This window comes from Sminthopsis crassicaudata, chromosome 3, assembly GCF_048593235.1.
Source record: "Sminthopsis crassicaudata isolate SCR6 chromosome 3, ASM4859323v1, whole genome shotgun sequence".
Classification (NCBI taxonomy): Eukaryota; Metazoa; Chordata; class Mammalia; order Dasyuromorphia; family Dasyuridae; genus Sminthopsis; species Sminthopsis crassicaudata.
The window spans coordinates 26162720-26187721 of NC_133619.1; the positions used below are offsets into that span (position 1 = coordinate 26162720).

General features: G+C 36.3%; 1 protein-coding gene across 1 annotated transcript in view; it reads left to right on the top strand.

The window, feature by feature from the left end:
• The window catches only part of LOC141561848 (uncharacterized), a 327004-nt gene that overhangs the window by 63019 nt on the left and 238983 nt on the right, over positions 1–25002 (top strand). Inside the window, exon 3 of the mRNA XM_074301949.1 lies at positions 22186–22308. Coding sequence (XP_074158050.1) covers positions 22186–22308 — 123 coding nt within the window. The remainder of the gene's footprint in view (positions 1–22185; positions 22309–25002) is intronic.

Consider the following 25002-nt stretch of genomic DNA (forward strand, 5'->3'; position numbering starts at 1 on the left):
GTTTGTGCCAGTGAAGAGTAAAAAATGGTTGCAAGCCTGGCTGAGAGGATAATGACATCCTTGACAGTTCAAAAAAGAAGATGATCTAAGAGGAAAGATGATGAGTTCTCCTTTAGATATTTTGGGTTCAAAGTTTCTTCAGGACATCCAGTTCAAGATGTCCAAAGAAAAGTTGGTGATGTGACATTGAAAATCAGAGACAAGTTAGTGTGGGGATAAATAAATTTTTAAAAATCTGCTTAAAGATGATAATTAAGCACATGAGAGATGATAGGACACTCAATCAAGATAGTATAAAGGAAGAGGAGAAAGGGGCCAAGGACAGACTTAAGGGAGATCCTCACAGTTAGTGATCAGCACCTGGACAAAGATCCAGCCAAGGTGAATAGCCAGAGAAATAGCAGAGAACCAGAAGAGAACAGTGCCATAAAATCCTTGAGAAAAGAGATTATCCAAGAGAAAAGGCATGTGACAATGTCAAAAACTGCAGAGAGATCAGTGACAGGGATGGAAAAATCATCCATTATATTTGGCCTTAAGAGACTATTGGTGGGGGCAGCTAGGTGGCGTAGTGGATAGAGCACCAGCCTTGAATTCAGAAGGACTCGAGTTCAAATCTGGTCTTGGACACTTAACATTTCCTAGCTGTGTGACCCTGGGCAAGTCACTTAACCCCAGCCTAAAATTAAAAAAAAAAAAAAAAAAAAAAAAAAAAGAGAGACTATTGGTAACTTTAGCGAGAGCAATTTCAATTGAATACTAAGGTTGGCAGCCAGACTATAGAGGAATAAGAAAAGAGGGAGAGAGATAAGTAGAGGACACTAATTGTAGATGGCTTTCTCAAGGAGTTTAGCCATGAAAGGGAGAAGAGACATAGAACAATAATTACATGGATGGTTAGATTATGTGAAGATTTGGGCTTTGTTTTTAAAGGATGGGTATTGATAGGTAGTAGAAGGAAACCAGTAAAGAGGAAGAGATTTACGTTATACCTTTTTGGTGTGATTTTAGAGATCTCTTCCAATGCTCAGATCCTGTGAATCTGGAATTCAACCAATATTAAATCACTTAAGTCTGCTTGTGTCATCTGCATTCTACCATAACCAATCCCATGCTTGCTACAAACTGAGATCCATTATAGACTTTAGTTTTAAAAGGCTTAGGTCTTCCACTGCATCCAGTGTCATCTCTGATCATCCAGATCTATATCTGGCCACTGGACACTGGTGGTTTCAGAGCAGAAAGAGAGGCTTGTGACTTTGCTTGTCCTTTCCTCTTCTAAATCCAATTCCTCTCTGATATCATCGACATCTTTGAGAATGAAGGACAAACAACAATAATGATCAATAATAAGGTAAATTTCACATAAGTGTCTTTTTGTAAGGAGATGATTGGGTACAAACTAGATTGTTGTTTAGTCATTTTTCAGTTGTGTCTAACTCTTTGTAACTGTATTTGGGTTTTCTTGGCAAAGATACAGGAGTATATGGCTATTTCTTTCTCCAGCTCATTTTATAGATAAGGAGCTGAAACAAATGGGATTAAATGATTTTTCTACGGCTTTTAATTGCCTGAAGCTAGAGTTGAATTTAGGAAGATGAGACTTCCTGACCCCAGCACTATCCACTTCTTCACCTTGCTGCACCGTATGTTGAGTTTACACTAGATTCAATATTGGCTAGTGTTTAACTTATCTGGCTTCATATTTTCCCCTGCTGAAGCCATTCTGTCCTTACTATACCCTAGCTCTAATGTGAGGCAGTGTGGTGCAATAGAAAGACAAGGGTGTGACTTTGAAGCCCATAGCTTTGATTTTCTTATTCTGTGACTTGTTTCTTAACCCCTCTTAAACTCAGATATTTCACCTATTAAAAAAAAAAAAAAGGTTTGATAAACAACTATATGTCTGTCTATTTATATATATATATATATGTATATATATGTATATATATGTGTGTGCACGTATATACATAAAGCACATACACATATATACATGCATATGCATGGTATATACATGAAGATGTACATAAATGCATATGTACATGATATGGTATTTATATAGTGCCTTTATCTATCCATATGTCTATACATATATATGTATTATGCACAAAAGATCAAAGAAAAGAAGGATGACAAGATGTCTATTGTTGTCTTCCTGTACCAATTTTTTCCTGTCATATCCGTAACTTCTACTCTATGTTTTAATCACTGTCAAGTTATTTTACTTTTAATTTTTACTACTGTATCTGTGTGCCTATGTAGCATCCTTGTCTTATCTCTTATAGAAGATCATATGCTCCAGGAAGGGAGAGATCATGTCATAAGTATTTTTTTTTTTTTTGCCATCCTTGACACTTAGGAAGGTGATGTTCCACACATGATAAGCATTTAATTAATTGTGAATGTTTGAATGAATTAATGAACACCACAGCAGAGTTCTGGGTGCTGCCTTGTACTTTACCAGTTTTGATCAGATATTTATTGCCAATGTTGCTCTGTCTCCTGACCTTTGTAGAGGGGTCAAATCTTAGCGCTAAACCTCTCTCCCAGCATCCTCTTCCAGAGAAGCGAGTGCTGGGATGACCCTGAGTTACAAATCCTGGCATCTTCTGTTCCCTGAAAGCAGCTTCTCACTTTACGCAGATTTCATGCTCCCAGTGACTCTCATAAATGATTCCAAAGCTAATTCTTACAGCCTCATTAAAAATACAAAGTTATCTTTAGATTCATTTTTTTGTTGTTGTTGATTTGAACACTGAACTATGTGACTCAACTGTTAGTCAACCCTAACCCAGATGTTCATATTTCTCCTGTTGCCTGCCTATAGATAACTTTAAGCACAGTCCTAGCAATAGCATCTCTGCCTCAAAAACAGATGATTAATGATCAGTGTGGACATTTATATCTGGAAATTTGGCAAATAATATAAATGAGTGTTTGGCATATTGTTGATTATCTAGACTTAAGAAAGCAATAGATAATATGAGAATAATGTAGATTATTATGCTATTCACACATCTATCCCCCCACCCAGCCTGGCCCGTGACACAAAAAATCTGATTGTTAAACATTTACTAGCCTAGCACATAGTAGGCACTTAATAAAAGTTTATCCTCTTCCCTATTCCATTCCAACACAACTTTGCCTCTACCCCTGCAGCTTCTTCCTCTGCTTGTCTGATTCCTCCTAGAATTAGCATTTGTAAGAGTATGCTCAGATTATCCAAGCCTTCTTCTTCCACAGCTTATACCCCTGACTTTCTGAATTTTTACTACCATGACCCAAAATTATAGTAAAAACTTTTACTATTCTACTGTTTACTATTCTAAACAGAGTAATCACTTGTTTCTAAATTCTTCATTTACTGTACATCAAAAGACAATAGAAGAAAGAATAACTAGCATTTATAAACCATGCCATTTTCTATGTGATAAGATGGTTCATCTAATTATGCATATTATAACTTCTGTTATAAAGAATATTCAATTACAGCATGGACCTCTTTAGGCTCAGCCTTCACACTGTGTGTCACATGTACCATAGTCCTAAGTGCAGAACAAAGAGAAACTAGATCACAATGAATACTGTAACACTGACATACTATGGCCTTTAGGGATGTTATAACTGGGATGACACTTTGCTTGGAGTTCACACCTTCTTATATTTTAGAGAATTCACACTGGGAAGAAATTCTGTTGACATAATGAGTATAGGAAATCTTGGTCAGACCTCACATCTTATTTGCCAGGAGAGAACCTTCATTAATAGCACTGGTTAGGGATACTGTGTCAAGAGGGTGAAGATTTTTGGGGAGATCAAAGTAGCTGTCAGAGGAGTATACAGGGTTGTTACATGGTTGATTTCAAAATTCCCTCTAGACTTCCACATTCTCCAGTTTCTGCTTCCAGCAATATTGTGCAGCCTATTTTTCCTGGTTTGGTCTTTATAAGATTAGAATAGCAATTTTACTGAGGAAGGCTATGTATTTCTCATTATAACCCGAGCTACCCCTTGGAAAGTAAAGTCAGACAAGAGGGAATTTTGGGAAATAAGGAAGAAAGGCAAGTCAAGCCACCATCAACTTGGCCACCATCTCCCTTTACTCCCTTGTGGAGGCATCCTAAGAACCTTTGTAATAATAATTCTTCCAGACCATTGTCCACAAGTTGGTACTAGAGCCTGATTTAAGAATCAGAAAAGAAAGTTCTTGTCACCAAAGTCCTTGGTATTATCATATCATTCAGTATTCGAAACTGATGTGATTTTATCAATAGAGATTAAATAAACCAAAGATATTTCCCATCTACTTTGTCCTTCTACCCTGAGGACTGGGAATTTACTATCCAATTTACAGCTGACACATTCCTGATATGTTCTATCTCCCAACAGAATGGGAACTCCTTGAGAAAAAAGATGGTCTTTTTCATGTGTATCCCCAATATTTAGCACAGTGCTTTGTACATAGTAAGTGCTTAATAGATACATTCATTCATATATTTATTCATTCATTTAAAGTCTTGAATAATTATAGTGTTCTCTTATGGAAAGAAAGATGTGAGCACTTCATAGGGCACTAGATGAAGTAGATCTAATAATTTTTGTTATTCAGTCATTTTAATTTTTTTCTTAATAATATCCAAATCTTTGTAACGTCTTTAAAATTTTCTTAACAAAGATACTATAGTAGTTTGCCATTTCCTTCTCCAGATAATTTCATAGATGAGTAAAGTGATGGAAACAGATTTAAGTGACTTGCCCAAAGTTACTCAGCTATTAACTATCTGAGACTGAATTTGAACTCAGGAAGATGTTATTAGATCTAATTATACAAGATCTTTAATCAAAGCTTGAAAAAGTCAATTGGTTCTAGGAGACAGAGTCATAAGGACAAGTGTCTTTATAAACTTAAATGTGTCATGAGTCACTTTTCATGATGAGGGAATAGGAACAGTAGGATAATAGAGCAGGACCTGTGATTTCACCATGATACAGACTATCCAGGAAAGAAAACTCACTCTTCCAAAGTCAGCACCTTCTACAAAGAATAATCTTCTCACTACTAATCAACTTTCCTAAAGTGTCTCAATTAGAAAGTCTCCAAATGGGAACTTGTTGAACTCAGATCTTTTCTGGTACCAAGGCCAGCTCCCTATCCTTTTTTTTTTTTTTCTTTTTTTTTTTTTTTTTTTTTCATGATGCCTCTTTAGAGTTTTATAGAACTGTGGTAAATATGGATCCATAAATTGGAGAATCCAAGTTCAAATCCTCCCTCTGACACTGCTATCTCTGCCTTCAACTAAATGTGCCTCAATTTCTGCAGATATAAAACAAGATAAAATGAACTGTATGGCCTCTATGATTATTTCCACTTCTAGGTTTATAATCTCCTGACCTTGACTTCCCTCCAGGCAGCATTTTCTCTTTAGCAAAATGAGATACTTAGACTAGAAGACCCCAGGGGCCCTTCCAGGTCTCACTCTACATCCTCTGATCCTCCCAGAAGGGGTTCATTTTCTTTAATTAGCATAATAAAGGTGATGAAGGCTGAGAAGTAAAGAACTAGAGTTTCCTTGTTCAATGATTCATTGAATCATTATATAATGCATTATAATATAATATAATATAATGCAATATAATTCATTGCATCATTTTATAATGAAGATGCTTAGTTTCAATTTCATAGACCTGGGTTTAAATCTCACTTGTATCCCTTGCTACATGTGTACCCAAGTGATATAGTGCGCTGAGTATTAAACTTGGAATCAAGAACACCTAAATACCTCAGACACTAGCTGTTTGACCTTGGACAAATTGCTTAATCTATCTTCCTCAGTTTCCTCATCTGTAAGATTTTAAAAAAATAATATGAGCTTCAACAATATTTGTATGAAAATCAAATTAGATCATCTGCATAAAGTACTTTGCAACTCTTAACGTGTCTTATAAAAATTAGGTATTATCGTCACTGCTGTTATTGTTCATTTCCTTGTCTGTTAAATGAAGAAGTTGGAGGTTGATTCCAACTGTGAATTCTATGATATTCTCACAAAATTGCCAGATCAGGGCTTCCCATTTCCCTTAAAAGAGGGAAAAGCCCCTAGGGTAGTCATGCTGTGTGATGAGAGATTAAAAGAAAAAGAATTGACCTGGAATGCAGCCTCCCTCTTTATCCAGGCTTGCGCTCAAGCAAAATTGTGTTTACCCCCTGTGAGCTATCCTAGGGAGAAAGGGAGCTGACCTTTGGAGCATTTGGCTCCTGTCAAGTGATGCAGTATTGAATTATCTAGTGCACAATGTCTACCATTGTGTTCTAATTTGATTCTTTCCTGTGGCACTAGCTTTCAATACATAGAGTGAGTTCTTTTTGGCTTCACTTTCTCAGAAGAAGCCTACTATCTCCTGCTCATGTCTCCAGGGTATACTTTGAATTTTGGGGAGTACCCCATTTCCATTGCCATGGGCTCAAGTCCTCACTGGCTAACATTTTCTTAACGTTAGATAACTAAATAATATATATTAGCTTTTACAAAGAGATATTAACTTCAAATACCTAAGCAAGAAAAAAAGTACAAATATTTCCCTCAACATCTTAGAGGCAACCTATTACCATTTTGTTCTCTGGGATGAATGGGCTGATTCTTTACAGTAGACTTTCTAATTATCATTGGTTCCACCAAAATAGCACCCAAATGTGTTAAAACTGTTGGATGAGTCAGCTGGGACACAGCTACCACTGGCTGTGACCCAAAAAGTCAATGCTTGCTCTTTGGGGTAAGTATATGAGGCTGGCTGTGACACTATGGCCTGACCTTTAACTATCAGATTTCTAGAGACCCATTTTCTGACCTTTTGAAATTCATAGGTCAGAAATTCTAGATTAATCTCTGTTGACTAAAATGAAATGGGATTGGTGAGGAAGTAAGGCTGGCAAATAACCAAGCCTGTTTTTGTGAGGTCACATGATCTCAGACTCCAGGGATATGGCTCAGTCCTCTCTCCTTACATTATTATCTATCAGCAAAGGAGTCACACTACCAGAACAGAAGCAAACAGACAAACAAAATAGCTGAGAGCAAAGCTTATTCACACTTTTCTGAATGCCTCTGAAGTCAATCATGGAACCTCCTATTCACTACTGAGTTAGTTGGCCAAAGTCAATTACAAAATGTCAACAAGTGCTCCAGTTCCTTCAAAGGCATTCGGCATTACAAACCATAGCAACTGTCTCTCAGAAACATGTGCTAGCCTCCTCCAGGTGGGATGAGTCCTACTGATGTTCTCTGAAGGTGTGTCATAAATACAAAAGAATCATTCTGACTGCTTGGAAAATAATTTTTAAAATTGTGTGAGCCATCAATAGCAATATAATATGATGATCAATTCTGATGGACTTGGCTCTCTTCAGTGATGAGATGATTCAGACCATTTCCAATGCTTTTGTGATAGAGAGCCATCTGCATCCAGAGAGAGGATTGTGGGAACTAAGTGTGATTCACAACATAGCATTTTCACTCTTTCTCTTGGGGTTTGCTTGCATTTTATTTTGTTTCTCATCTTTTTTTTTTCTGGTTTGATTTGATCTTTCTTGTACAGCAAGATAATTGCATAAATATGTATGCATATATTGAATTTAACATATATTTCTACCATGTTTAACATATATTGAACTACTTGCCATGGGGGGCATTGGAGAGGGGGTAAAAACTGAAACACAAGGTTTTCCAAGGGCTAATATTGCAGTATTATCCATGTCTATTTTTGAAAAATAAAAAGCTTTAATAATGTTTTAAAAATGGTGTGAGCAATGTGAGTAAATTCTACTAACAAGGACTTGATTTATTGTTTTGTTAATTGTCTACATTGAAAAAAAGTGATGGATAAAATGTTAAGAATGTTAATTAAACTTTTTAATGTTTGCATGCCAACATTTCTCCTCTTGAGAGCCAGTTGTCAAACATTGACCAGTGCATGTCTGATGATTATTGTCTTCCAGTGTCTCAGTATTGTCAAATATTCTGATTCTATATTTATGATATCTTCCACATTTCCTCTTCATATCTACTTATGCAATGATTCCCCCCTACCCTTTTCAGACTTAATCATCTCTTGCCTAAACTATTGCAATAAAGAGTCATTGATTTAGTTGTGAGGAAGATCTTAGAAGTTATCTGTTCCAACCCTTTCTTTTGAAGTTCCAACAACTCCTTTTAAATTTTCCTTACCCAAAAGACCCATAGTTGGATCTCAGATCTTTATCAGGGACAAAGGTAACTAAAACTTCCCCAGGTCAGTTCAAAGGATTCTTTGTCTACAACAATCCCAGCTTGTGGTTAGATGATAAGTACAAGGCAAGTAGGAAGTTTCTGACTCCAGTTCACTTTTAAGAAGTCTGAGGCTTCGTCAAGGTAAAGACTTTTGCTTCTTTTTGAATCTTCAGCACTTAATACAGTGCCTGACACATGGTAAATTCTTAATTGATAATTATTAAATGAATGATGATATTGCTGTTATGTGGTATGGCAAATCTCAATTCAAAAATGCTCATAGATATCTCAAAGTGAAATAGAATAGAAGTTTTATTAGGATCTCCCAAGAAATGTACAGTTTACTCCCTGGAGTTCTCCAGTTAGGGGAGGCCGTGGTACAAAAAATAAAGGCGATTATATAGTCATAACCCACAAGGATCCATGACCCTGCCCCCCTTTATCAGATTAATTTTCACTGCCTGTTTCGATGGAAATAGCACAGATTTGTTAAATTCTAGCCAAGCCAATATAGTTGGTTTATTGCAAATATGTTTACCTGAATTTATGATAGTCAGTTTCACAAGGTTTGCAAATGTTTGTAGGTGTGTTTGCCTAAGTTTATGGGTTTATGTACAAGATTTGTACAAAGAATTTCATTTTCCAAACGCATCAGAGCTTCATGAACTAAATTCAAGTTATAGGTTCAATCTACCTTAGTTAATAATTTTATGAGAAACCATATAATCCCTTATAATAGGGAGATCTATGTAGAGGCAAGTAACCCATTAATCTAGAATAACCAAGGAGACCTAGTTTACCTCAGGCTTTCTCAATCAGTTAGATTAACCAGTTTATAGACCTCAAATATCTCCAGGCCATTAAATAATCAGATTCTTCTCTAAGCAGTTAAGTAAAGGTCTAGGTCACAGTGGTTCTCAAACTTTTTAAATAGGGGGCCAGTTCACTGTCCCTCAGACTGTTGGAAGGCGGGACTATAGTACAAGCAAAAACTCACACACTGTCTCTGCCCCTCAGCCCATTTGCCATAACCCATCAGGTCACATAAACATCCTCAGCAGGCCACATCTGGCCTGTGGGCCTTAGTTTGAGAACCCCTGGTCTAGGAGGTTATCTCAGATATTTTGCCAGAAGAGGAAATCTTTTGTTCTTCTTCCTGGAGCCTTAATGATTAATAGACCTTTGGATCGAGAATTATCAAGTGATTATTCTGAGAAGTCCTCAGTTTCCCATTTTACTCACTATTAATACCAACCTTCCCTGATATTGAAAGAGTCCTGATTTTAAATTGAACCTATGACTAATCTCATTTGGGTAGTAAATTAAAAACTTTGGATTTGGAGTCAATAAGACCTGAGTTCAAATTCTACTTTAATAGGTATGTGACTATGAGCAAGTTATACACCCTTTATCAGACTCAGTTTCCTTGTCTATAAATAAGAATAATAAAATCATCTGTTTCACAGGATTATTCTAAAAACAGATGAGATAATACATATAAAGTGTTTTACCAGTCTTAAAAGTCCATATTAGTGCTTGCTCCTAGGGCCAGTGTAGGAAGAAGCAATCTCCATTTCAGGGGTTAAAGTAGAAGTAGTCAACAGTGGGAGCCAAAATGATCCTTTGTTCCTTTGAAAAATGTTCTTCACACTCTTTGGCTATAGGAACCTCCCCAGTTTCTAAAGCTTTCCCTGAAATTTGTGCAAATATGTCTATAATGTGATGATCAAAGGAAAGCACCCAGGATGTCCATCCAAATCCTTTCTTTTCAGGCAATAGGTTGATGGAGACAGGACATTAAAAGACAAAAAGAAGAAGAATTAATCTAACTCAAGTTCCGCAGGTAAATGGTCACACAATCTAAGCAAAAATAATAACCAGCAATTTAGGTGGTTTGGAAGCTGGAGTGGGCTCATTGTTGTCTCAGTGGGCATTCATGTGCAAAATATGTGGATAATTTGCATTCTCTTAAACTATTATGCTCTATGACCATCTGGGGGAGAGCAGCTAGGATAAATAGAGCAAAAACATTTGGGGAAGATTTTTTTTTTTTTTTTTTAAGAAAAAGAAAAAAAAAATGCTAGTGTTGTTGGTCCTGCCGCTGCTATGCTAGAATCACCAGGATAATTCAAGAGGTGGGGCAGGGATCTTAATGTTTTGCCTTTGCATATACTGTTGTCTATTTGCTACAGTTCTAAGGATGGGAGTTTTGTCTGAGATCTCCTATTGAAATACAATATAGAGAAATTTTGAAATTTGAAAAATTTCCCTCATTTTCCCCAAAATTTTACTGGTTTCCTCTTAAGAACAGTTTAAAATAATACTTTATGTAATATTATTTCTTGTTCTTAACTCAGTTGGATAGAATTGTGATGGAAAAAATATATACCTATACATATGTATTTATATATATGTGCATGAATATGTATATGTTCATACATACAAATAATATTGTGATAACAGAGAAACTGAGGCAGACAGAGATTGGTTTTTAATCTTTATTGTGTAGACTTTAGAGTAGCCAAACGAATGGGACTCATGTCCAAAGCATTTGGCACAGATAAACTGAGGCAGGAGACTTATATAGGGTTTTAGCTAACCAGTCTATTTGTAAATAGACTACATAACCTGAGTATACAATCTTACAAGAGAAACAAAGGCAGATAAGGTGTTGGGGGGAGGAAAGAGGACACTGGATAGGCAGACCATGTATAATTCCAGGAAAGGATCATAACTTAATCCTGACAGGATAGGGATCAAAAATAGCAGGAGACATCAAAGCAAGGGGCAACACTCAGAGGGGAAATTATCCTAGCAAGGATCAAGATAATGCACCTGGAATTTATGACACAGTGCTATATAAAGGTGATCTGAGCTCCAAAGTTTTTCTTCAATTCTCCCAGTTCTAATGGCCATAAGTTGTTTTTTTTTTTTTTTTTTTTTAAATTCAGGGCATAACATATATATGTAGAAACATATACTTATACATATATGTACATATGTTGTTGGATGAGACAGCATTCAGATGAATGTCGAACATCACAGCAATTGAAACTGCTTCATCCCTCTATAGAAGAGATTCTGTTGGAGAAGATCCAATGTTCTTTTTATTTCATAAAGAATGAGGCATTTTCCTATCATGAGTTGTTCTCTCAAAACCTCTTGTTTTCCTTTCTTTGTTGACATTTATGGGGGGTAAAATAGAGCTAAGTGGAAGTTGATGCAGTTTTAGAGCATGTGTGTATGTACCTAATTTTCTAAAATCCTTCATGAACTGAATTTCTCTCATTCTTTAGTCTTAGTCTCTCATTTTCTTAAATACTTTGGATAAACATGTCCTAGGGCAGACAATATTTCAGTGTCCTAAGTGGGCTAGGTCAGTCCATTCAAATCAGCTGTAATTATTGACAGTCTTTGTCATTTGCCAGAGAATAAAGATTCTATAAGCATTGTGCCTTCACAGTGACAAAATAATGGATAGATTCAGTCAATTCCATAGGGGAAAAGAGAAACTTTTGCAAGAAATTATTTTTCTTCAACCAAACAACCATTGATTGATTGAATTAAAATTAATTTAAGTTTTGTTTGTTTTTGCTTTTCCTGTTGTACTATTGTTAAATGGAGCCTGGTATATCTTCACCTGCCCAATAATATGTTTATGTCTGTGAGAAATGAATTTTCTTAGTTTCCAAATTCATTTGGTCTCCAAACTTATGAAAATTAAATGGGAGAAATAAAATAAATTGAAACTCACAAGGACATCAAAGAATAATCAAGGATAGAGGTTAATGTAAGACTCTTAAGCTCCTTAGGGGCAGGGACTTGGTTTTATAATAGGGTGGTGGCCAGAGATTTGAAAAAATCTTTTGTTCTTTGCTCCTAGTTTTCTTTTGTTAACCTCCCCTTCTAGAAAGGAAGCTCTTTGGGGGCAGGGATTAGATTGGTCAGGAAACACCCTGGTTAAGCATTTGATAGCCCCAATTTTTTTTTTTTAATCTCATCTTTTTAAAAACTGCTTTAGAAACATCAGCCAATGGGGCAAGGAGCCAGGGAGTTAGGGAGGGGAACTGGCTTTAAGGAATAAAAAGGGAGTGCCCCTTGCTTGGAGTTGTATCTCTCTCTCAAACCACAGTTTGTGCATCAAGGAGTGCACACTGTTTCTTATGAGAAAGAAATTGCTCTTTTCCTTTCCTAAGACAAGTCTTTGATTAATTGAAAGGAGGGAGAGTGACCTCTACCACATACATCTAGCTATAATATTTATATGTTTACATATCATTATATAATACAGTGGTGTATATATTATAGAAAAGACTATAATAATAGCTGATATGTCACTTTAAGATTGTAAAGTTCTTTACAAATATTGTTTTGTTTTATCCTCACAAGAATCCTGATTCATTGATACTGTAATTATCCTCATTTTACAAATGTGGAAATTAAGGTAAGAGCAGTATAGTGACTTGCCCAGAGTCAACAGTTACTGAGTGTCTGCGGTCAGAGTCAAACACAAATCTTCCTGACTCTGGTACTCCATTCACTGAGTCATCTAGATGCCTAAGAGAAATAGGGAATGTAATAGATGAGTGAACAGAACAAAGGGAAATAGTGAGATGTGGACTGCAGACCCAGGCTTGGAGTCAGGTGAGCTCTGAATTCAGGTCTCACCTCTTACATGTTCTGTCTATGCCATCTTGAATGAGTCACTTAATTTTTTAATGTCCCAAGGAACTCACAAAGACAATAAAGTGCAAAGGAGTTTCTGATCTTCATTAAGACAGGGAATTTTCCTCATTGGGATGAAATCAGAGGAAAGAATATATGTGTGTCATTTATGGGGGAATGCACACACATATACATACACACACATATTTGTGATTTCATCTTTTAGAGGACCTGCAAGTACAGGAATTCCCTCCACTGATGCAGCATGTAAAATGGCAATTTATCCTCTACTAGAATTACCTAAAAGCCTCAGATAGTGATTTTTCCATCATCACACAATAAAGCTAGAACCCACAAATTCTTGACTCTTAAGCTACCCCACTACACTATACAAGATAATAAATTTGTTCTTCTGGTGTTATAAACACTTTATATTCTCACTTCCCCAAACTAATTAAAGATTGAAATGCAATGCTGTAGAAACTGAAACAAGACAGAGATCAGGGTTTTTAATATTTAAATAGTAAAGAATTTGGACTAGCCATAGCCAGCCAGCTGGATTGGACTTTTGTTTCAAAGCATCCAGCAACCAGCAAGTAATTCCAGAGATGTTCATAGGGCTATAGCTATCAGGGAAACAAAAGCAAGAGGGAAGGGGCAGAGCAATGGGTGAGTGGAAATTTTAGGAAGGACCATAACTTTTTAATTCTGACTGGTTAGGGTCCAGAAGATGGTGGAGCAGGAGACAAGAATTCTGAGACTAGGAGATACCCAAGCATTTGAGATGGAATTTTATGACTCTTTGGAATGTGAGTAGCCAGAGCTTAGAGGCCCCTATTCTCTCAGTCTCAATGGAGCAAGGAGGGGGAGGGGTGGCCACCAGGGAAACTAAGGCAGAATAATTCAGGGAAAGTAAAGTATTTCAGAAGCTTATGTATGGTTGAATAGCTTAGGAATGGGTTCTAGAAGGTGTTTAGAGGAGCTTAAGTAGGAGATTCTCAGAAATGAAAAAAAAAAGTTGCTTGTGAGCCTGTACCAAAGCACCAGTTAGGGAGAAAAATGCCAAGTTCAGAGAACAACTGTTGAGGTTCAGAAGGGACCCCAAAATGTTCGGGGTCATAGGCTGATGTCACAAGGTAATGCAAAAGAATTTGCATGCTTGAACCCATCTCCAAGTCAAGGGGCAAAGTTAATTGCAATTGTAATGCCAGTTGAAGGAGCTAAGTTCCAAAAGAATTTAGCAAGGAACCAAGAAAAAGAAGATAGATTTATAGGACAAAGTTCGATCAGGGCTTTATGTTACTTATTTGCTAATTTTATGATTTGCAGGTAAGTTTGAGGGGTGATGAGATTTGGAAAGGGTGACCCCAAAAGTCCCAGACAAGTGTCACAGGGTGTCTCAAAAGAATTTGCAGGCTTGAACCCATCTCCTACTCAAGGGGCAAAGCTTTATCGAAAGTAATGGTACGTCATTACAAAGCAGACTGATTGTAAGGGAATTCAGTAAAGAAATTGAAGCTAGGAGACACCCTTAGACATCTTTCAATCATAGATATGCTAATTCAATGGCTCATAGTAGAAAGAAGTGGTCTGTGGAAGGAGTGGTTCTCAGTTGATTAAATTATTCCTGACAAGATTACCAGTCATCAGTGAATTGGAGTGGTCTTATTCACTGTTGTCTCAGGAGCCTGATCTGTGTGGGAGTTTCCTGTGACCAGAATCTATCTGGCTAAGGAGTGATCAGAATCAGACAGATTGGGTGTGGGAGTTTCCTGAGGCAGATTCCAAAGGAGACCCAAGACCACTGGTCCATTAGAAAAGAAGCCCCTCCCCCCAAGGTCAGGGGACCACAAAATCACATTACATCCTTGTCTCAGGAACTTGGTTATCACTGACTAACAGATTATCTGTTACTGACAGATTACTGACAGTCAGTAATATTTGTAGAGCTATTCTTAAGGCCAGAAGAGTTTAGAATCATTGACAGATTGTTAGAACAACAGCACTCTAAGGTCAGAGGGCCTCAAAATCCATAATCTTATCTTCCCTAAAGTCTAAGAGAAGAAATGTTATTATATTCCTAGACCAGAAGATTTTTGCAAAAATTGATGGACAGATGAGATCAGGGGGACCTCAGAATCACACTGATTCTAAAGCCAGAAGACTTTAGAATTATTGATAGAGTGTTAGAACAGAAGCACTCTAAGGTTAGGGGACCTTTAGATTATTTCTATATTTCTCCTAGAAGCTGAATCCTATCACCATCCACAGGCCAGTTTGGAAAAACAATGAGCAAAGTGGAATGCCACCAAGTAAGTTTGAAAAGGTGGATGTGAAAGCCACATTGTGAATGACTCCAAATGGGGGGAGCATATAGGAGGGTTCCATTTTGTCCTAAAACCAAGAAGAGAACCCTGAAAACTTCTAAGGAATAGGAGAGTATAGTCAGCTCTGTGCTTCAGGAAGAATATGTCACAGCTATGTGAAAGATGAAAAGTAGGAAGAAAAGAAATAGGAAGATGAATTAGGAAGCTACTGCAACAATCCAGGGGACAGGGATAGAGCCTGAAGTCAAGTATGATTATGTGAATAGAGAAAAGGAAAGGGATGGAATAAATGTTTTATAAGTAAAAACACGACATTACAACTGATTGGATAATGAGTGGTTAGGAAGAGATGAGTATCCAGAGTGATCAGTCAAAATGTTCTTGAATAATTTTTGTCCTTATGTCCCCAAACACATCTACATACTGTCTCCTAAATAGATTTGGATTTTCCATGGTTTTGTTTGCTTTCTTTTCATTTACACCCTGATTTCATTTCTACAACCACAAAAATAACTTGTAATGTCTTTGTTCCTCTTTCTTGTCCATTTGAATATGAGTCATCCTTAGGTCTGTGTCACAATGAAATCATAAAGGAGGAAAAAGGACCCACATGTGCAAAAGTGTTTATAGCACCTCTTTTTATGGTAACAAAGAATTAGACAATCCCAATAGACTTTGGACAGCAAATGCCATCTGCAACCAGAAAAAGAACTATGGAGAGTGAATGTAAAGCAACACATGCTATGTTCATTTCTTTTTTTCTGGATTTTGCTTTTTCCTTTTTGTTCTGATTTTCCCTCCCAACATGATAATATGAGTCATCTTTCAATCCCACCTTACTATCTAACTTCCCAGTGTAGCACACTTGATCACCACCAACCCAAAGTGATCTTTCCTTTCCTGATTTTTTCTGTTAATTATTGTCTCCACCATTCTTTGAATATCCTTTCATTCAAAAAGATCTATCATGTTCCAGATTTTCAGCCATATGTATTGTTTGATAATTAGGGGTAACATAGAACACTGGGAGTGCTGTAGAGTGAGGGAGACCTGAGTTCCAATCCTGCCTCATATACTTACTGGCTATATGGACCTATGCAGATCCTTAAATCTTTCTTTCCTTCACTTTCCTCATCCTTCAAAAGAGAGAATAACAGCACCTTTCTCAAAGGACTGCTGCAGGAATATCATGAGGTTTTATATATATATATATATATATGTATATATATATATATATATATACATATATATATATATATGTATAAAGCATTTTACAAACCTTAAAGAACTCTAAAGACATTAGCTACTGTTTCTCCATACATTTTTTTTTGCTCTACATAATGCCAATGGTGCCAGACTCACAGTATTGTATTTTTCAAATGAGATGATGAATTTATTTTGTATATACTTACATGTGTCCATGTGGTCTCTCTAGGGAGAATGTAAACTTGTTAAGGCCAGGGACTGTTTCATTTTTGCATTTGTATAACTAACAATATTAGATACCTAAGTATATGTTTAATGCTATTGATTGAAGGGTTGCATGGATGGATGTAAAAATCTTTGTGAACTTTATTTTTTTTTATTTGTATTTTCCTGAGTTACATGTAAAAAAAAATAGTTACATATGTGCATTCATTTTTAACATATTTCTATATGTATCTGGTCCAAAAGAAAAAAAAATCAGAACAAAAGGGAAAACACATACACACACACATGCAACAACAACAACAACAACAACAACAAAAAAAAACAGAAGAAAAAAGATAATGAACATCTCATGTGTTGATTTACTTTCAGTGTCCATAGTTCTCTCTCTGGATGTATATGGCATTTTCCATCCAAAGTTTATTGGAATTTTGCCTGGTATCACTGAACAGCTGAGAAGAACCAAGTCTATTATAGCTGATCATCAAAGCATCTCACTGCTGCTGTGTACAATGTTTTTTTCTGGTTGTGCTTGTTTCACTCATTATCAGTTCATGTAAATTTTACCAGGCCTTCCTAAAACCAGTCTATTCATCATTTTTATGGAATGATAATATTCCATTACTTTCCTAACACAAAACTTATTCAGCCATTCCTCAGTTGATGGGCAGATATCATTTTCCAATTCTTTGTCACTACAAAAAGAGCTACTATACAATTTTTGCACACGTGGGTCCTTTTTCCTCTTTTATGATTTCATTTCGACATAGACCCAGGATTGGTATTGATGAATCAGAGTACAGACACTTTTATAATCCTTTGGACATAGTTCCAAATTGCACTCCAGAATAAAAAAAAAATGAATTTACTATTTTTTTTTTGGCTAAGCAAGTGGATGTAAGTGACTTTCCCAGATCCCACAGCTAGTAAGTGTTAATGTCTGAGTCTAGACTGGAACTCAGGTCTTCCTGACTCCAGGGCTTTTGCTATATTCATTGTAACATCTAACTGTCCCTGTCTTTGAGAGCTTTATTTTTTTTCTTTTTTTTTTTAAATTACTTTTTATTATATATATTTTTTATAATATTATCCCTTGTATTCATTTTTCCAAATTATCCCCCCCCTCCCTTCACTCCCTCCCCCTGATGACAGGCAATCCCATACATTTTACATGTGTTACAATATAACCTAGATACAATACATGTGTGTAAATACCATTTTCTTGTTGCACATTAAGCATTAGATTCCGAAGGTACATGTAACCTGGGCAGACAGACAGTAGTGCTAACAATTTACATTCACTTCCCAGTGTTCCTTCTCTGGGTGTAGCTACCTCTGTCCATCATTGATCAACTGGAAGTGAGTTGGATCTTCTTTATGTTGAAGATTTCCACTTCCATCAGAATACATCCTCATACAGTATTGTTGTTGAAGTGTATAGTGATCTTCTGGTTCTGCTCATTTCACTCAGCATCAGTTGATGTAAGTCTCTCCAGGCCTCTCTGTATTCCTCCTGCTGGTCATTTCTTACAGAGCAATAATATTCCATAACCTTCATATACCACAATTTACCCAACCATTCTCCAACTGATGGACATCCATTCATCTTCCAGTTTCTAGCTACTACAAAAAGAGCTGCCACAAACATTTTGGCACATATAGATCTCTTTCCGCTCTTTAGTATTTCTTTGGGATATAAGCCCAGTAGTAGCACTGCTGGGTCAAAGGGTATGCACAGTTTGATAACTTTTTGGGCATAGTTCCAAATTGCTCTCCAGAATGGCTGGATTCTTTCACAACTCCACCAACAATGTATCAGTGTCCCAGTTTTCCCACATCCCCTCCAACATTCATCATTATTTGTTCCTGTCATCTTAGCCAATCTGACAGGTGTGTAGTGGTATCTCAGAGTTGTCTTAATTTGCATTTCTCTGATCAATAGTGATTTAGAACACTTTCATATGAGTGGATATAGTTTCAATTTCTTCATCTGAGAATTGTCTGTTCATATCCTTTGACCATTTATCAATTGGAGAATGGTTTGGTTTCCTATAAATCAGGGTCAGTTCTCTATATATTTTGGAAATGAGACCTTTGTCAGAACCTTTACTTTTAAAAATATTTTCCCAATTTGTTACTTCCCTTCTAATCTTATTTGCATTAGTATTGTTTGTACAGAAACTTTTTTAGTTTGATGTAATCAAAATCTTCTATTTTGTGATCAATAATGATCTCTAGCTCTCCTCTGGTCATAAATTCCTTCCTCCTTCACAGGTCTGAAAGGTAGACTATTTTCTGTTTCTCTAATCTATTTATTATCTCATTCTTTATGCCTAAATCATGGACCCATTTTGATCTTATCTTGGTATATGGTGTTAAGTGTGGATCCATATCTAATTTCTGCCATATTACTTTCCAGTTTTCCCAACAGTTTTTTCCAAATAATGAATTTTTATCCCTAATGTTGGAATCTTTGGGTTTGTCAAAGATTAGATTGCTATAGATGTACCCTTTTTTGTCCTTTGTATCTAATCTGTTCCACTGATCTACCGGTCTATTTCTTAGCCAATACCAAATGGTTTTGGTGACTGCTGCTATATAATATAGCTTTAGATCAGGTACACTTAGACCACCTTCCTCTGAGTTTTTTTCCATTAGTTCCCTTGCAATTCTCGACCTTTTATTTTTCCATATGAATTTTGTTGTTATTTTTTCTAGGTCTTTAAAATAGTTTCTTGGGAGTCTGATTGGTATAGCACTAAATAAATAGATTAGTTTGGGGAGTATTGTCATCTTTATTATATTCGCTCGGCCTATCCAAGAGCACTGCATGTCTTTCCAATTATTTAAATCTGATTTTATTTTTGTGGCAAGTGTTTTGTAATTTTTCTCATATAATTCCTGACTTTTCTTTGGTAGATGGATTCCCAAATACTTTATACTCTCAACATTTGTTTGAATGGAATTTCTCTTTGTATCTCTTGCTGTTGCATTTTGTTGGTGATATATAAAAATGCTGAGGATTTATGTGGATTTATTTTGTATCCTGCCACTTTGCTAAAATTCTGAATTATTTCTAATAGCTTTTTAGTAGAATCTTTGGGGTTCTCTAAGTATACCATCATGTCATCTGCATAGAGTGAGAGTTTGATTTCCTCATTTCCTACTCTAATTCCTTGAATCTCTTTCTCGGCTCTTATTGCCAAGGCTAGCATTTCTAGTACTATATTGAATAATAATGGTGATAGTGGGCAACCTTGTTTCACTCCTGATCTTACTGGGAAAGGTTGCAGTTTATTTTTATTGCATATTATGCTTACTGACGGTCTTAAATATATGCTCCTGATTATTCTAAGGAATAGTCCATTTATTCCTATACTCTCAAGAGTTTTTAGTAGGAATAGATGTTGGATTTTGTCAAATGCTTTTTCTGCATCTATTGAGATGATCATATGGTTTTTATTAATTTGTTTATTAATATGGTCAATTATATTAATAGTTTTCCTAATATTAAACCAGCCCTGCATTCCTGGAATAAATCCTACTTGATCATAGTGTATTATTCTGGAGATGATTTTCTGAAGTCTTTTTGCTAATATCTTATTTAAGATTTTAGCATCAATATTCATTAAGGAAATTGGTCTATAATTTTCTTTCTCAGTTTTCGATTGACCTGGTTTAGGTATCAGTACCATGTCTGTGTCATAAAAGGAGTTTGGTAGGACTCCTTCATCCCCTATTTTTTCAAATAATTTATATAACATTGGGGCTAATTGTTCTTTAAATGTTTGGTAGAATTCACATGTGAATCCATCTGGCCCTGGGGATTTTTTCCTGGGGAGTTGATTAATAGCTTGTTCTATTTCTTTTTCTGAAATGGGACTATTTAAGCAATTTATCTCCTCCTCTGTTAATCTAGGGAGCCTATATTTTTGGAGGAAGTCATCCATTTCACTTAAGTTATCAAATTTATTGGCATAAAGTTGGGCAAAGTAACTCCTTATTATTTCTCTAATTTCCTCTTCATTTGTGGAAAGATCCTCCTTTTCATTTGTAAGACTAACAATTTGATTTTCCTCTTTCTTTTTTCTGATCAAATTTACCAAAGGTTTATCTATTTTATTGGCTTTTTCATAAAACCAACTCTTGGTTTTATTTATTAATTCAATAGTTTTTTTTTTACTTTCAATATTATTGATTTCTCCTTTTAATTTTTGTATTTCAAGTTTAATTTTTGGTTGGGGGTTTTATTTTTTTTTCTTTGAGAACTTTAAAGAAATTTGTTAATATCGCCTTTGACATTATTGTCATAATTAACTATGAGTTTTTGCTCATCTTTGGTGATCAGTAACTGAATTCTCCTTCACCTGAATGGCTTAGAATCATAGGTTCTAAAACTGGGAGAGACCTCAGAGGTCAACCTTTTTACAAATGAGAAACTGAGTCCCAGAGTGATTCAATGACTTGCAGGTAGATCGTATAGGTAGCAAACATCAGAAATGGGATTGAAAGTCAGATGCCCCCATCACTATCTCCAGCTCCAGAGCCAGTGCTGTTTCCTCTGTGCCAAACTGCAGGCCATTTATAAGACCACTGTGATACACTGGGAAGAAAAGGCACTAGATTTGGGGTCATATTCAAATTCTCTTTCTGCCACTGGCTGATCATGTGATCTTGAGCAAGACACAAAGCTTGTCAGGGCTACAGTGTCCTTATCCCTACAATGAAGGAATTGAATTAGATGACCTGCTAGTTTCCTTTAAGCTATGAAAAATTCTGGTGATTAGGTCATCTCTCTTGATAAAAGAAATATCAAGGGGAAATGCATCAGAGATAATGCTATAAACATAATAAATAAATATATATAGTATAATATATATGTATGTATATAGTATTATATATATTATATATTTATATATGCGTGTATATATACATACACATACATACACACACACACACACATACACATATAATAGAAAATCATTGGCTTCTTGTTATGGTTACCACATCCTAACTGTACTCTGATTTCTCACTCTCCCTGCTTTGGTGGTCACAACAGCCCATGAGGGATGCCTCAAGGTCGCAACATTGTCCCTTGTCTTTGTTCAGAGGATTTGACCAGTGCTTGGTGTTTATCTCCTGGTGTGTGCCAGCTCAGATAGATTAGCTTCTTGTAATTCTTTCCTCCACTTTTCTTTCCCTCAGAGGACACATCTATATCAAGGATCTGTCTAATTACTGAGTAGGTGAAGAATAGAAATTTGTTAGGCAATCCTTGTTCTCACTGTCAGGAGCTTTAAAGAGCTCGATACCAGCTCTATCATCCATCTCTTGTTTACCCCCACATCAAAACAGATCAAAGAAACAAAGATCGGTGGCCACAAAGGTGGCGACTTCCTGGCAGGTCACACATGCTGTGTATCAGAGAAATATTGTATCACTTCTTTGGGCCTGACATTGAAACGACATTGTAATCCCGGCCATCTGTCTTCTTTCTCTAGATGTCGATGAATGTGCAGTAGTGAACGGAGGCTGCCAGCAGAGTTGCATTAACACTGAGGGCTCCTTCTACTGTGAATGTGATATGGGATACAGACTCCATGCTGATGGACGCACCTGTATAAGTGAGTAAATATTAGAGCCAGCTTGAAGCTCTTTCCAATGAAAATCGACCTAGCCACGTGGGGGCTCTGGAGGAAGGCTTGCTCTTGAAAAGAAAAACCTCTCTAGAATCCATCAGTACTTCACAAATACAATGCTGGCCCTTCAACCTCAAAAATACTTGGTCTTTAAAAGACCACATTCTCTATAGGATTTCTAAATGATCCTTTTTTGTTAGGTTGCTCATCTAAAACATGATTTGGTCAAAATGATGCTGGATTGGAAGTAACTGAAAACTGTCTAGTGTGTTGCAGAGAATGACAGTAGCAATAATTCTCTAACTTCTACTTTTCATGATTTGGAGTCAGAGAACCTTGGTTCAAATTCTACCTTATTACTGCCTGTGTAAATTGGGACACCAGTAAAATTATTAATGATATTAAGTAGAGCCTCTTACTGATTATCAGTGACCAACAACTGAGTTCTCCTTATCCCCCCAAAGTTTTGGCCTTTTTTTCATTTATTCATTCATTGCTCCTTCATTTATTTTATTTATTTGTTTGTTTGTTTATTGAAAAAGCAGAACTTTGGTCTCTAAATCCTCAAATCCTTTCTAATCCTAAATGTATAGCCTTATAAATGCAATGGTCCTGTATATTTATATTTCTCTTCAACCAGTTAAGAACAGTTCATTAGATGCCTACTATGTGCCAGATGTTGTGTTAAGTACTGAGGGTGCCAAGAAAGACACACAAAAAAAAAACCCTCTGTCCTCAAGAATTCACATTCTAATGGAGGCTATCATATATCTATATCTATATCTATATCTATATCTATATCTATATCTATATCTATATCTATATGTATATGTGTGTGTGTATGTGTGTGTGTGCGCGTGCACGTGTGTGTGTATAAATATATTTATAACTATATAACTACTAGATATAATATAAATACCTAGATATAAATACAAATAATTAGTTACCTACAAGATATCTGCTAAAAAGATGGAAGGTAATCTGAAAGGGGAAGGCACTAGGAGATGAGAGACCTGGAAAGCTCTCCTGCAGAAAGTATTGTTTGTATTGAAACTCGAAGGATGCCAGGAGAACCAACAGATGATGGTCAGAACAAAGTGGTTCAAAGATACAGAGGATGGAATAGCATATTTGAAGAATGACAAATTTCATTCATAGAGTTCCAAAACTATGAGGAAACAGATCTTTTCCTACTTCAGGAAGCTAGAAGAGGCACTTAGAATTCAGATGCCTCTCTAAACTATGCAATCCACAAATCATACCATCTCTCTTAAGCTGTCATTTTCTTATCTGCACTATCTCCATCAGTAAGATGGAGATAACATCCTCTCCCAAACTTGTTTGTGAGGATTAAATTAGATAACATGCACAAAGCACTTTGCAAAACTTAAAGCATTACATTAATGCTATTAGATTTTCTCATTTTTGCAAGCTCAAACACAACTCAGACATTTTCTAGCTGTATGTCCCTGGACAAGTCACTTAACATTATTTCCATCAGTTTCCTAATCTATAAAATAAGCTGAAGGAGGAAATAACACATTATTCCAGTATCTTTGCAGAGAAAACCCAAATAGGGTCATGAAGAGTCAGGCACGACTGGGCAAAAAGTACTACTACAGCAGTATGATGTCCTATGTGCTGGGAAAAAAATGTCTATGCTTCTTCAGATGATAGAAAGACAGATAAAAGTTGCTGTTTTAGATTTTTTTCTTAAATATATTAGAAGAGTAACATTTTCATTTCCCTGATGGGCCTTACATGAATACTTTGGAAGAGCATTTAATCAGGGTATATTAACCAATCCATTCAGCCAGCGGTTTCTAATGATTAGGAACAGACTTGGAAATTTTACTAGGATTACCCAGATACTTCTAAGTTATAACCTCAGTTATCTTGAAAGGACACTTTGATGAAATGAGAGAGATTTAAGGGAAAAAAGAGATCTGTCAATCAAATTCCCATTTGAAAAATGATGGGGTATATTTCTACCATGTTTAACATATATTAGACTATTTGCCATGGGGGGTGGGAGGTGAGAGAAGGGGGGGAACTGGAACACAAGGTTTTGCAAAGGCTAATGTTGCAGAATTATCTATGCATATGTTCTAAAAATTGAAAAAAAAACTTTAATTTAAAAAGGAAAGAAAAATGATGGGGGTTAGGGGAAAGAGACGGACAGAGAGAGATAGAGACACACACAGAGAGAGACAGAGAGAGACACAGAGAGAGAGAGAGAGAGAGAGAGAGAGAGAGAGAGAGAGAGAGAGAGAGAGAGAGAGAAAAGGGGAGAGGGGGAGGGAGGGAGGGAGGGAGAGAGAGAGAGAGAGGAGAGAGAGAGAGAGAGAGAGAGAGGAGAGAGAGAGAGAGAGAGAGAGAGAGAGAGAGAGAGAGAGAGAGAGAGAGAGAGAGAGAGAGAAGAGAAGAGAAGAGAAGAGAAGAGAAGAGAAGAGAAGAGAAGAGAAGAGAAGAGAAGAGAAGAGAAGAGAAGAGAAGAGAAGAGAAGAGAAGAGAAGAGAAGAGAAGAGAGAGAGAGAGAGAGAAGAGAGAGAGAGAGAGAGATCGCTCCTAAGAGATAAATGAACTTCACTATGCTATTCAGGGTCTTACTGGCAAAGGCACAAATAGAACTCTCATGTTTAATAATGGTCTTGATATAAATACATTACCATGTCCACC